General features: G+C 38.8%; 1 protein-coding gene across 1 annotated transcript in view; it reads left to right on the top strand.

Moving 5' to 3' along the window:
* The window catches only part of LOC139765996 (dynein axonemal heavy chain 7-like), a 178,548-nt gene that overhangs the window by 23,812 nt on the left and 138,989 nt on the right, over positions 1-15,747 (top strand). Inside the window, 8 exon segments of the mRNA XM_071694035.1 lie at positions 268-372; positions 5,224-5,380; positions 6,711-6,815; positions 7,303-7,446; positions 10,660-10,779; positions 11,093-11,226; positions 13,410-13,685; positions 14,015-14,167. Of these exon segments, the coding sequence (XP_071550136.1) occupies positions 268-372; positions 5,224-5,380; positions 6,711-6,815; positions 7,303-7,446; positions 10,660-10,779; positions 11,093-11,226; positions 13,410-13,685; positions 14,015-14,167 (1,194 nt within the window).

The raw sequence follows: 15,747 nt of genomic DNA, 5'->3' as shown, positions 1-15,747 counted from the left end.
TGTCTTGCATCCACTCAACATCATTATTAATACTGTACCATTGAACATGCCCATCTGTTTCCTCCTAAGTAAGAGACCTCTCTGCACAGTTTCCTCAATGCCTCCAGAACCTTCTCCCCTCAGCCATCCTATGACTCACTTTAGCTCCCGTGGTGCCATTTCCTGCCTTGTTCACTCCCATGTATCTGAGATACTTCATTTCCTCCAAGTTTTCTCATTTCAAACTGATACTCCAGCTAACCTGTTTCTCTTCATGTCTTTGAATAGGTTGGAGTACAAATTCTTGCGGCAGAGTCTCCTTCTTTTGTCATCTTCCTTTGTGTCAGTGTTGCGAGACAAATTGATTGCTGATCATCGTGAAATCATACAAAGGTAAGATATAGTTACTTGTTAAGATCCATCTCATTACCTCTTATGGCTTTATGATAGTATTCATTCTCAGGAATAACAACTTAAGAACTAATGTTTTTCAGTAATTGAATTGCATCTTAGGAGCCTCGAATGACCACCATCTCAAATGATATTTGATCAGACATACAGAACTTTAAAGAAATGATTCATGATTGATTCTAGTTTGAAAAATGTTACTGTATAGAAAACATCATCTCCATGCTATGAAGATCACTGAGTATTGGGTAGTTTGTATTAAGGAAATGGAATATGCTTGACTGCTAGAGATTTAATGTGTGCATATGAGGCTATCACCCACCACAACCAGCACAACACTAATGTATTGGGGAACAAAGCTCATCTCAAGGGTGAAACTGGTACTCTTAAGGGGATGAAAGTTTTTTAGATAACAGATACTTTTTTAGATAACAGGTATTTTTGGTTTTGCTTTTTGGATTTCTTTCCAGGTCTTGTATCCCAGTAGCTTCAACTGAAGATGCAAAAAATGACCCTGAAGTTGAAAAGGTTTTCAAGCCTGTCTGGTGAATTCTGACATACAAGCAAAAGCATTTGAATTTTGATTCAGCCTCTCAAGTTTCCCTCGCTCTCCTATGGTTTGGTTTTAGCCATTTAATTGCTTCCTTGTATGGTAGCCCATGGTACACATAATCTGGATCTTATTAAATGTACTGTGGAAATCTTGCATAAGCAAGGTTGTTCATTATTTATATTTATTTATTTATTATACTTTGTCGCTGTCTCCCGCATTAGCAAGGTAGTGCAAGGAAACAGACGAAAGAATGGCCCAACTCATCCACACACTCATGTATATACATAAATGCCCACACACGCACATATACATACCTATACATTTCAACGTATACATACATATACATACTCAGACATATACATATATGCACATGTACATATTCATACATGCTGCCTTCATTCATTCCCATTGCCACCCCGCCACATATGAAATGGCACCCCCCTCCCCCTGCGTGCTCGTGAGGTAGCATTAGGAAAAGACAACAAAGGCCACATTCGTTCACACTCATGTGTAATGCTCTGAAACCCCAGCTCCCTTTCCACATCCAGGCCCCACAAAACTTTTCATGGTTTGCCCTAGAAGCTTCACATGCCCTGGTTCAGTCCATTGACAGTACATCCACCCCAGTATACCACATCGTTCCAGTTCACTCTATTCCCTGCATGACTTTCACCTTCCTGTATGTTCAGGCCCTGATCGCTCAAAATCTTTTTCATTCCATCAGTCCACCTCCAATTTGATCTCCCACTTCTTGTTCCCTCCACCTCTGACACATATATCTTCTTTGTCAGTCTTTCCTCACTCATTCTCTCCATGTGACCAAACCATTTCAATACAACGTCTTCTGCTTTCTCAACCACACTCTTTATTACCACACATCTCTCTTACCTTTTTATTACTTACTCGATCAAACCACCTCACACCACATATTGTCCTCAAACATCTCATTTCCAACACATCCACCGTCCTCCACACAACCCTTTTTATAGCCCATGTCTCGCAACCATATGACTTTTTTGGAACCACCATTCCTTCAGACATACACATTTTTGCTCTCTGAGATAACATTCTTGCCTTCCACTTCAATGCTCCCAGAACCTTCACCCCCTCCCCCACCCTGTGACTCACTTCTGCTTCCATGGTTCCATCTGGTGCTAAATCTACTCCCAGATATCTAAAGCACTTCACTTACTCCAGTTTTTCTCCATTCAAACTTACCTCCCAGTTAACTTGTTCATCAGCCTACTGAACCGTATAACCTTGCTCTTATTCACATTTACTCTCAGTTTTCTTCTTTCACACACTTTACCAAACTCAGTCACCAACTTCTGTGGTTTCTCACTTGAATCAGCCACCAGCGCTGTATCATCAGCGAACAACAACGAACTCTTCCCAAGCCCTTTCATCCACAACAGACTGCACACTTGTTCTTTTCAAAGCTCTTGCATTCACCTCTCTAATAACCTCATCCATAAACAAATTAAACAACCATGGAGACATAATGCAGCCCTGCTGCAAACCGACATTCACTGAGAACCATTCACTTACCTCTCTTCCTACTTGTACACATGCCTTACATCCTCGATAAAAATTTTTCACTGCTTCTAGGAACTTGCTTCCCACACCATGTACTCTTAATACCTTCCACAGAGCATCTCCATCAACTTTATCTAAGGTTGTTCATATATCCCAGAATAGTTTTCCTGGGGTTATGATGAAGACTATGTAATTCCAGAAAGGCCTTTTTCCTGAACTAGCTTAACAGTGATATACTAGTTGAACTTTTGGTGATGCTCTTCCAATAATAACTAGAGTATTTTTATCATTTTGCCAATAGACCAAGCTTGGTAGTCATCGTTGCACATTTTTATGATGAAAGGATGGGATACTGTCTAAATAATGTGGTCAAAAGATCCTTCTGTATCCCTGGATCATCTTCTAGGGATATGTAGATAAACCTATATTCGTGTAGTACAGATTGAGCATCCCTAATTTGAAAGTCTGAAATCCGAAATGTTTCAAAATCTGAAACTTTTAGAGCAGCGACATGGCGTTACAAGTGGAAAATTAAGCACCTTACCTCATTGCCCGTGCTAGGCCCTGACGCTCTATTGGCATCAGTTTGTTACAAACCATCATCACTGCCAGACCTACTTGCATACTTACTGTTTTTTGCTTATTCTCTGTACTGTGTGAATAAGTGTAAGGAAAGGTAGCATAGAAGTTAAGAATCAAGAATGAAGATGATGCCAGACAACCAGAGATTGTCCAAACGGGCTCCTGAGGTTGTGACACCTTAGCTTTCAGATGGTTCACTGTTACATAGATTTTGTTTCATGTGCAAAATCATTAGAAATATTGTTTATATTACCTTTTAGACTATGTGTATAAGTTATATATGAAACATGAATGGATTTTGTGTTTAGAGTTTTGTCCCATCCCCAAGATATCTCATTGTCTATTATCCATCACGACAAATGTGGAAAACAGGATGGTATGGAAACAAATGGTTTAGAGGTGAGACATACCTCAACATTTCAACTGTTCAACCATCTTCCTCTGGAGATAATGATACCAGCATCTGGTGGGACCATATTCCACCTGCAAGTGATAGTCACCTGGTCCCATGCCTTGGCATGTTGCTCTCTGATTGGATTACTTACCTTGCTGCCTTCATCCATTCACAGTGATCTCAGCTACCTGATATGACCCAGCAGATGAACCCAGACCTTGTTAACATTATTTTTAATGCCTTCCTCTTGGTAAGCTTTCACAGTATCACTAAAAGGTTAATGTCAAGACAGCTACAGGCAAGTGACAAGCTATTAAGTGACAACGTAAAAGCTTACCTAAAGGAAGGGATTAAGAACAACATTAACACAAGGTCTGGGTTCTTCTGCTGGTCATGTCAGGCAGTGGAGATTGCTGTGAATGGATGGAGGCAGCAGGACAAGCTATTCAATCAGAGAACGACATGCTAAGGCGTCCTACTGGGTGATTATCACTTGCCAGGAACACAATCCAGTTGAATGCTGGAATCAGTATCTCCTGAGAAAGACTGTTGAACTGTCAAAATGTTGAAGTATGTATCAGCTCTAACCCATTTGTTTCCATGCCATCCTGTTTTCCACATATCTCATTATGTATATGCAAATATTCCAAAATCCAAAACACTTCTGGTCCTAGGTGTTTTGGATAAGGGATACTCAACCCGTACCATGTTTTGGTTAGCCTTCCGATGGTACACGTAAGAGAGGTGTCAGTCTGGAGGTTTTTGATTTCTTTTCTATGAGTTTCAAGACCTGACATCATTCATAAGGGAAGGAACTCTACCAGTAGAGCTTTATCATTTCCTTTTCTTCTGCCCTTTTTTTCTGAGGCACATCTGGAATTTGGCTAACCCGTAGCCAGTGTAGTTCTTTGCTCCTTTCTGGTCCACACCAATGCATTTCAGGTTCTAGGGATATGGAATCACCCAAAGGGTAGATCATGGAAATCTTTACTGAATTGAAAGTTATTTTAAAGAACATTTTTTTTATATTTTTTTTTGTTGTGGCTTTTTGTTTTAGCTCCCTCACTGGATGAGTTTGTCACCAGAGTTGTATCATCAGCAAGTGACTAAGATAAGAAAGACTATGACTTCTGTGAGAAATCAACATACCAAATATCCTGACCCATATGATGGTGGATGGGCAGATATATTTATATACCAATATTCATCAGATCCTTAGATGAACAAGCCATATTTCTAGGCCACTGATGTAATCTTATACTCAGACTAAGTGATACTCTACCTAACACAGATCTACCATCTGATGCAAATGTAAACAATTTTGGGGGAAACAGCTATATATAGACCATGAAATATGAATGATAAAGCATTAGATATGGTCAACACAGCCAAAAAATTCTAAAGGTACAGGATTTTGTATATCAAAATGTCACCTCCTGCACAGAAAAACAAAGTGGATGAAAGTTGTCTCTTGCATGGAAAGGTTAAGAAGAAAATGTGGTTAAAAAGAGTTTATAGAGGCTGAATGTTGCTTTTATTAAAGTATGGTTGGTTGAGAATTGGTCATGTGGAAGAGAGGAGTGATTCATTGTGCAGTTAAGAAACATAAATATGTGAATATGGTATAGAATGTTAGAGGTTAGATAGAAGTAGGTTAAAGGGCATGTTGGTAAATATGTATTAGTATTGGCAAATGTTACATGCAGTTAATTGATAAATGAACAAAGTTTGATTAAAAGGGTTTTCCACATCTTAGTCTAAATTGTTGCAGACTTAATCAGCAGTTTGAAACAATCCACAAGCGTATCCAGGAAACGCCAAAGTCTACAGATCAGCTGTTCAAGTTGATGGAGTATGTGGAGGAGGTGCGACGCATCACCATCCACCGCTTAGCAGATGAAGTAGCTACAATGGTTGTAAAACTCAAGGTGAATTATTTACAGTGACCAAATGATGATGATAATGGTGAAGATAAATTCTTGATTGTATTGAAGACAATTATGATTATGAAGAGTATACAGTGATGATAATAGGTGTTTCTGGACTCTTCCTGCTTGAGGTTAGACTGCAAGAGAGAAGTTACCTTCGGCAAAGATTTATCATTGTCAGGTGATGAAAGAGAGTATGGTTTCTCTTCAAAGGCAAAAACGTTTAGGACCGCAGATGTGGCTTGACGTGGTGAAAGTTTAGTCACACTTTTTCTGATGATTTATGGGTGACTGTCATGTGTGATGTATCATCCAGCTATGTCAGGTTGCTAGTGATGGCCATAGATAAGATGTGAAATTATTTATCAGTTGGAAATTCAGTAGAGGAGCATGAAAGCTTAAAATCACAAATATCCCTGTGTGCACTGTGCAGTGGCTGGTCAGTGCAGTGAAAGGATAAAGGTTTCATAGTTACTTATGTGACAGAGTGTGGATTAATAATATTGATGTAGAGTGTGCACTCATCCCCTTATGCACACACATGCTGATAAGTAAATATTGCAAGACAAGAATTGGTGATGCTTAGATGTAAGGTGTACTATTTTCAATTGATTATCCTCGAAGCTTTGGAACTCTCTACATTTTCATGTCTTATCTAATAACTATGACTTTACACATTTTGAAAGACAGGTTTTACCTCTTCCTACAAAATTCATAAATACTTTCCATTGTCTCTTCGTTTGTTCCTTTTATAATCCTCTCTGTACACCCCCTCCCAACTTATGTCCAAATTCTGACCAACCAGTTGGATCTTGAAATGGATGTAAGTCAGATGCATGTAAGCATGGCATGTAGAATTCATGTACCTGTACATCATTCTTTTATCCTACTTACTTTCTATCATGATTATCTTTTTTTTTTATTAACCTGGTTTGTTATATGATTCTGTAGTTACTTTTTACGTTTTATTTAAGATTTTTTTGGTTCATATTTCATTTTTACTTTTTTATTTATATTTTTTCCAGTCGTATGTACTGATGGTCGTAAGATGCACAGGTGGCAATTAGGGGATCAGGTGTATTTAGATTAAGGCTGGCCTTGATGTAGACTTTTGTTGGTAACTAAATCCTCCACTATAAGAAAAAGAAGCTTTATAGGCAGATATTTTTTCTTACGCCAATGATTCCTGCAAGTAGAGTACTTAGGAAGGGTACTTTGTGTCCAGCAAAGGATAAGTTTTCCAGCTACGATTAGATTTGATGTGATATCTCATGCAGAACATATTTAATGCTCAGTGATGAATCTTATTGACCTTATTGTTCTGATACAGGTCATTTTGGATGTAGTGCACCTTACCTCAGATGATCTGACTACTACTGCAGGTGTTATTGTCTGGCCTGCGAGGCTCAAACCTGTTGTTGACAGAGCTGTAGAGGTGAGTAACTTTTATAGTTATAATTTGTGCTCTCGTTTTTTTTTTTTTTCTTTTTTTTTTTTTTTCCAAAAGAAGGAACAGAGAATTGGGCCAGGTGAGGGTATTCCCTCAAGGCCCAGTCCTCTGTTCTTAACGCTACCTCGCTAATGCGGGAAATGGCGAATAGTTTGAAAGAAAAGAAAGAAAATTTGTGCTTCATAATCTGTACTTACAGTGATATGTTTAATCACATGAAACATTCTTTTTGTAGGTAAACTTGTATAGAGGTACTTGAACAGAGTTGATTGAACATTGAGGATATTTCAGTAGAGATGCATTGGATACTGTGTATATGCTAGATCTATCTGACTTGGTTTGCTACAGTTGGTTTGTGTTCATTTTGAATAACTGAGAGGAATATTGAAATTCTTTTCTCCTTATTTTGCTATTTTTAGTGTTAAAGAAATTTTTTCAAGACCATTAGACTTATCTAATGTTGTGTTAACAGTCATTGGAGGACTTGAAACAAGAGTTTGAGGAAACATTAGTTGAGAGGACAGGCGAGGTTAATCAAACCTTGGAGCGTATCCAGCAGTATGTGACAGAGCTGGAAGAGCTGTCTGATGTTTCTCATGTCAACAAGTACATCAGGGTAAGATTTTCAAAACTTTTGTTCTCAGCACATGTCAGCATTACCTACATCTTACTTAAATATGTATAAAGTGGTTTGAGATGATTGGTATTAACATTAGTAAAGGATTTTTACCCTATATTCATATTGGTAATGGAAAGAAAAATCAAATTTTTTTTATACTGTCCTAGAACTACGGGCTCATATATGAAATCAAGCATGTGCTACCTGTTACCTGAAAGAATGCATATTCACTGTTAGGATGTGCAGAGTACAGATATTTCACTGTGATTGGAATGCATTAGATTATTTGTATACTTTCATATATTTTTTTTTTTTTCATACTATTCGCCATTCCCTGCGTTAGTGAGGTAGCATTGAGAACAGAGGACTGGGCCTTTGAGGGAATATCCTCACCTGGCCCCCTTCTCTGTTCCTTCTTGTGGGAAATTAAAAAAAAAGAGGGGAGGATTTCCAACCTCCTGCTCCCTCCCCTTTTAGTCGCCTTCTATGACACGCAGGGAATACGTGGGAAGTATTCTTTCTCCCCTATCCCCTATGTACATATAAAAGACAAAGTAAGATATGTGTCAGTAAGTACAGTCTGATTGATGAAATTGACCTGGGTTTTCTTGAATGGTTTGGACATATGGAGAAGCTGAATGAAAAAAAGATTGACCAGGTCAGAAGTGAAGGAAGCAAAAGGAGTACATAAGAATATTTACGTAAAGATTTTGCCATTAGGCAAGGGTAGCTTATAGCATTCACTATGTATGTTGATTTATGTAATCATTTATAAAACCCCAGGACCTCTTTTATGTGGCCTTTGCAGCTTTGAGGCTGCACTCCAAGCAGAAGCAGGGAAATGGACTTCTGTGGAGCAAGAAATTCTTCAACCAGACTTTACTCCTTTTTGTCCACTGATTACGATATAGTCTAGACATAGGTGACTTTTCACTTGTTGTGTCACCACATACATATGGAGGCTAGTAATACATGCATAACCAAAATTCTTAAAAAGCTGATCCTTATCAGTCAGAACATTGCACTCCCACCATGACAGCCTGACTTAGGATCCAATTACTCCACTACCACAGTGAACACAAACTTCACACAACATATGTCTTATATGGCTTTAGTCAACCATGACTCATCTCCTGCTGAGTCTTAGTGGCAATATGTGGTGTGAGTTGGTTTGATCGAGTAAGTAATGAAAGAGTAAGAGAGAAGTGTGATGATATGAAGAGGAGTGTGGTTGAGAGCTGAAGAGTGTGTACTGAAATGGTGTGGACATATGGAGAGAATGAGTGAGGAGAGGTTGTGTCAGAAGTGGAGGGAACAAGAAGAGCGACACCACATTGGAGATGAAAGGATGGGGTGAAAAAGACTTTGAGTGATTGGGGCCTGAACATGCACGAGGGTGAACAGTGTATGTGGGATAGAATGACCTGGAGCGATGTGGTATACAGGGGTTGATGTGTAGTCAGTAGAACCTGTGCGTGTGAAGCGGCTGGGGTAAACCATGGAAAGGTCTGTGGGGCCTGGTTGTGAATAGGGAGCTATGACTTTGGTGCATTACACATGACAGCTAGAAAATGGATATGAGTGAATCCAACCTTTCTTCATCTGTTCCTAGTGCTATCTTGCAAATGCAGGAAATGGTGATGAATTTAAAGAAAACAATATCAAGAAATTATTTGACACCACTCTTCACAGTGATGAAAAAAAAAATGGTTTGCTATGAAACCAGTCACTTACAATGTTTCTTTTCTAAAATTCTAAAGCTCTACAGTAGTGTCTCCAAGGAGCAGCTCTTTGTCCACTTCTCTTCAATTTTTTCTTACATGGCCTTCCATTACCTCTCTTAGACTGTGGTATGAGGGTCTTTTCATATTTAGATGAGTTCACTGTCACATCATATAACCCTGACATTACCCAAGCATCAAGAAACATGCAATATTACATCACACAATTAAAACACTGACTGACACAAAACAGTGTCTGTATCACCGTAGAAGTCTGCCATCATCCATTTTACCCCTTGACAGACATGAATCCAACCTGAACTCTTCTCTCACCCAGAATGATCAATTACTTCCTCTTGACAAAACTTACTAGACATAACATATTGCACACACGTGACTTTTAATGCCACAGATATAAACAGAGACCATAAACAAAGTAAATGCCCTCAGAGCACTTAATGGCACCAGAATTGGATAAGTAAAAGAATCCCTTATTATCCTTTGCAAAAAAATATCTGCTCCACCCTGAATTACATTTCACGTTCCTGGTCATCCATTGTCAAAAACAAATATAACAAAGCTGCAAACCACGCAAAACATAGCACTCAGAAAATTTTTATCGTGGCTACTTAGCAACCACATTCATTTACCACTGACATAATTAGAAAAATCTTTTCAGTTTAACATGCTTGGCATTCACTTATATGCTACTGCACAAGATCATTGATATCCAAACCTCTTTATAACTAACAACCAATCCCCAGGTAGTATTAAAAATCTGACCCCTTCCTCATGCTTTAACATCCCATTCTCTCAGGTTCCACCTGCTCCAATCAACTTAACAGTAACAAATCACATACACACCAAAATTACTTGACAGTTGCTAAACAACTGCCCTTCTAATGCAGAATGAAACACTACCCCACCAGACATATTTCACCTGAAAATAAGCTCCCCAAACTTATATGAATTACACTTTCTTATCTGCATTCTAGACAATACCCATCTCCAAAATTTAAGTCACTGCATCTTTATATCACAAGACCTGTTATACCTAAGATGTTACTTCCAAACTAAACATATGTCTTACCCCCAAAATCCCTTCCATCATTATAAAACTACCACACTCAGGAAGCTGGCCATGCCCACCAGGCAGGACCATAGGTCATAAAGTGTAGTGATGTTTATGTATCCGTTAGGGGTGAGTGTGGAGCATCTGAGCAGTAACTGTTCATTGTCTTCATTATGGATGTTGTATCTTGCACATTACTAGTGGCAACAGACTTCAACAAAGCACATTACATTGTTTGCATTCACAATCTCACACAAAAGTTACTTGACTGGAAGAGTTTCCTTGTATTTTGAATATATATCAGACTATGTGTAATCAGCTCTGATTGTTTCTCACATTACTCAGAATCTTCACCTTTGAAACCTTCATGGGGGTTACGTCACTGTTACAGACTTATTATTTGGTATTTATCCACAGGAAGTGCGAAAGTTAGAGGCAAGATTGGACAAAGTAAGCACACTTGTTTCATGGGTCAATGAAGAGGAATCCCTCTTCAAATTCCAGCTTTCTTCCTTTCCACTTCTATGTGAACTGAAGGTGAGGTTTGGGTTTTACCTTTTATGTAATGAAATATCCTTTCAGAAGGACATGCTTACCATTTGATACTGTAGCTGCATTTCATCTTTATGAGACCAAGTCAGACCTGACAGTCACTGTCTTATCAGACCGGAGTCCTTGTTATTTGATGGTGAAATAAGCTGTCCTCAGTCATATCTTGTGTTTCTCAGCATTGTTTGCTTACATACTGTTATCTAGCTGTATATTAATTAATGTATGACATTTGAATTATGTGATGACTCATAATTAGATGATTTATTCATTGATATGTAACAGTGAAATTGATTTGCAGGAATGCTTAGTGCCTTATGATGAGCTCTTTACACTTGTCATGAAGTGGCGTAAGTATGAGAAGTACTGGATGGATGGTGATTTCACTAGTCTTGACCCAGACTTCATAGATGCTGAAACAGAGGAATTAGCCAGGTTAGTGAGGGTCCAGATGAGATGAAGGCTAGCAAGGTGAAAGGGAGGGGTATAACAAAAGTCAGGGATTTGTAATGCTACAGATGACTTTTTGGGTAAGGGAAAGTGACCAACTAGATAAGAAGGAGTGTTCAGGTAAAAGGAAGGATTATTTTCCTTCCCCAGGAGTTCCTCCTATCATTATGAGGCACCTGGGTCACTCAGGAAGTTGGCCATGTCCACTAGTTAGGAGTACAGGTAATAAAGTTTTGTGTGTGTGTGTGTGTGTGTGTGGAGAGTGCATGGCAAGTAAGTAGTTAGTGCTTGGTGTCTTTATGGTAGTTGCACTGTGGGCATAAAGGGTCTTGGGATATGTTGAAATGGTGTTTATAGTGTTGTAAAGATGAGTAATGACCAGAGTGTATGCAGGGGAGCCTGACTTGAGTTTGTTTGGGGAGTATGGTTTCAGATGTATGTATGTCTGGTGGGTTGGAGCTTAAAATTGAGTTCGAAGGTCAATTTTCAGTGTTTTTTGTTTTTTTGATGTGCATGTGTTATACTAATTATATATTTGTTCGGGGTGGTGGGATCTGTGAGTAGAGATTACTGAAGTGTAAGATGGGAAAACTTTTTCTACTTTGGGGTTGTCAGTTAGTTATAAAGTGGTCTGGGTGGAAGGGGTGTAGTGCTTTTGCAGAGAATTGTGTGCCAAGCATGTTGAAGTGGGTCTGTATTGTGAAGATGTTCAGTGTTTGTAGTCATTAGGCAGCCAGTGATTGTTTTGAGTGTACTATTTTTTGTGGTTTGCAGCTTTGTTTTATATACTTTTGAGAGTATGGAAAACCAGACAGGTGAGGCATAGTTTAAAGTGGAGCAGCTGAATTGTTTTTATGAGGTGTTAAGGGACCCTTTTTCTTGTCCAAATCTCCTGCCTATTTGTGTTCTGGGGCCATTGGTTTGTGTATTGCTTTTGTGTTTATGTAATTGGCATGGGGAGTGAATTATGCGTGTGTCTTATGTGATGCCTAGAATGTTGATAGGAATGGATAGGCCAGATTACAGTGGAGGGACAGATAAGAGGAGGAGATTACCATGTTATAGAAAAGTAATCGAGTGAAAAAGTGGACCAGATGAGAGGAAGTAACTGGTCTGATAAGATGAAGAGAGTATTTCAGTAAGGGAAAGGGAATGGCCATAAGTGTGAAGGAACTAGTGAGATAGGTGGAGGGAACTGGCTGGGTAAAAGGAAATTTTTTCATGCGATAGAAGAGGTATTTAAGGAGATAAGAAAGACATTAGCCGGATGAGGGGAAGAAAATAGCCATATGAGGCAGAGGAATTGGCCAAGTAAAAGAAAAGAATTAACCATATGAGAGAAATTGACAGCCCTGTAGAATGCAGATACCTATACTTGACAGACAAGAAAAATGCTGTTGCCAGATTTACAGACAAATGGCCATGGTGTGATGGAATAGTCATATGACAGGAACAAGACTTATAGATGAGAGGAGGGGACTTCGTAGTTAATATGTAGGGGTCAGTAATCTATACCGGTAGATTTGCAGTTATCATACTTTGATACTATTTTGTTGTCTTTTATCATAAAAAGTATTGCAGTTGCTCATGTGTAATTCCCTGTTTATATGATATGAATGGAGTTTTATTTTTGTGGGGCCCCATCTCTTGAATTCTCCCACCAAGTTACTTTTTAAACTTTTTTATACTGCAAACTTTACAGTTTCTTCATCTGGTTTATTCCAATCATCCTCCATCCTTACATTAAAGCAGTAATTTTTTTTTTCAGTAATGAGCTTGTCAGGTTTCATGTTGTGACCTTTGATTTTTCCATCATTGATATCAAGAAGAACTTCACTATTTGTGTCATCCACCTTATTTAGAAACTTGAAGCTCTCTCTTAACTCTTCTCAACATTGGTGGGTAGATTTGTGGAATTCAGGTTTTCATTGTAGAGAGTCACAGAAGTTTGAGGATTGCAATATCTCTGCTGCTTTCAGTTATAAAGAAATGCCACAGCCTGTCATCTGCACTGTTGCTCAAATAGGATTGATTGCAGGAAAGTCTTTCTTTGTTGGACTGAAAGCTGTTTTAAGGCATATTTCAAGACTCTTCGAAAGAACTCTAGGTTAATCAAAAGCTCCATCATAAAGAGACAGGACACACTACAGTTCCTCTCTCCCTACCAGGGAAATGTTCCGACTTCGTAAAACCTTTAAGACCAAATTCAAGCAGCAAGCTCTTGAGGGTGATCCACGAAAAGCCAGAATGAATTTAGATGACCCTAACCCTGACAACTTGCCAGGGCCATTGCAGGTCTGTGCCATTGCCCTTTTACAGATCAAAAACTTTAAGGAGCACCTTCCCCTGGTGTCTGTCTTATGTAATAAAGGTCTCCGGTCACGACACTGGCACAACCTAAACAAAGCTGCTGGATTTGACATCACCCCAAATGCTGGCACCAGGTTAGTGTATTTCCAGCTTTAAGACTGTGCACTGTTGGCTATGCGTTGTAATCAAATTGTGCCACATTGGTATGGGGGGAGGAAAATCACAAGTTACAGTTGATGAATGATAATTATTTTACTAAATGATGTAAGGTAAACATCTAAGGTTCTTTAATGCTCTGAGTGATGCTTTTTCAGTCAGAATACTGTCAAGTTTTTAGTGAATAGAAGGCTAGGGATAGGTTTTACATATGTCATCCTGCTTTTGATGTCAAAGTGGCATATATGATAGAAAAGTTCCAGGATATAGACAGAGCTTAGGTTCTTACACAGCATTCTTCTTTCAGTCTAAGAAAGGTAGTACAGATGCAGCTTGGTGGATTGCTGAAGGAGTTTGAAGTGGTGAGCAGCAGGGCATCTCGTGAGTACAGCCTTGAGCTGTCACTGGCTAGCATGCAGAGTGCCTGGCAAACAACTAGGCTTACCAAGGTTACACACCCGTTAGTATATGCTTCATAATGTTTTTTTGAATTCTTTATATTGATTATCGGTAACATATACACTGTATCACTTGCTTGTGTTTATACATACTCCTGTTTTACAAATAGTGTAACTTGAAGAGTGATTTATAGACATATTTCATTACCTGATAACCTTATTTAGATTCTGTTGACTGAAAATACATAAAACAGAGTCATTGATGCTGTGGGAGTGTATGAGTGTCATGTAAACCATGATTATATGATTTTTTACAACACGACTCCTTATTTAGAGTTTCTACAGCTTCAAGGCTAAGTTACGATCAGTAGCAGGAAAATTATGTACTCTTTTGGAGTGAGAAGTTCCTTGATTATAATAAAGTACTCCTTTTCATCCTAGTACTTTGGTACAACCTCTGGAGAAATTTTTTTTCACAGTGTAATCTTATGGTGGCTGAGATTGAAAAAGAAGGAACATAAGTGTACAAGAGTAAGTGGGGTTAATGATAGAGTAAGTGGGGTTAATGATAGGGCATTATTGGATTATCTACTATCTGATAGGCATGCTGAAGAGAGACTTTTGGATGCAAATTTTCTAAGAGGGGCAGCTAGTAGGATGTCTGATCACTTTTTGGTGGAAGTAAGGCGAAAGTTTATAGAGGCTCTAGAGGAGATGGTTTGAGTGGGAAGAAGAGGATGAGAGTGAGTGGATTTGGAAAAGAGGCTTTTGAGAGGATATAATTGGGTAGATTGGATGAAGAATGGCAAAATGTAAGTAAATGAAACTACAGGAGTGGGTGAGGAATGGGAGCTACTCAGGGAAACAGTGCTTGCAAATGCAGAAATGGAGGGAACAAGGGGGAGAACAAGATTGAGAAAGGGGAGGAAGGGTGGAGTGAATGAAGCTTTGGAGTGTCATGGCTTGAACTTTGAGGAGAATGAGATGCATGCATAGCTAGATTATGGCATGAACTTTGAGGAGATTGAGAAGCATGCATAGATAGATTATGGCCTGAACTTTGAGGAGAATGAGTAACATGCATAGATAGATTATGGCCTGAACTTTGAGGAGAATGAGAAGCATGCATAGATAGAATTAAGTGGAACAGTGTGATATATATGGGGCAATGTGCTGTCTTTGTGGAGAACCAATTCATATGAAGTGATATTGGGTAACCAAAGGGTGGTCTTTGGGGCTTATCTGTGTGTGATGGGCTCTGATTTTAGTACATTTTACATGACAGCCATACTTACATTTCATAACTGCTCATTTACTCCATATGTTCATAGCTCGTTCCACAAGGTGTCTCTGTTAATCCCATCAAACACTCTCTCTAGATCCATTAATGCTTCTTATAATTCACTCTCTCCAAGTGTTTCATATACAAAATCTTCAAAGAAAGTGCTAGGTCCACAATGCCATCTACTTCTCCTGAAGCTACATTTCTCCTCCAGTCATATTTTCTCTGTACCACCTCCTGTCAGTCAGCACGCTCACATATTCCATACCAGTTTTGCTCAGTGGACATATTCATCTGTAATTTTTGCACTCACTTTTGTTTTTGGGCTTTTAGAAAGCATAAGGGGTACTATATGAAAGG

This window comes from Panulirus ornatus, chromosome 56, assembly GCF_036320965.1.
Source record: "Panulirus ornatus isolate Po-2019 chromosome 56, ASM3632096v1, whole genome shotgun sequence".
Lineage (NCBI taxonomy): Eukaryota > Metazoa > Arthropoda > Malacostraca > Decapoda > Palinuridae > Panulirus > Panulirus ornatus.
The sequence above is the reverse complement of the archived record's forward strand: the minus strand, read 5'-3'. Positions and strand labels throughout refer to the sequence as shown.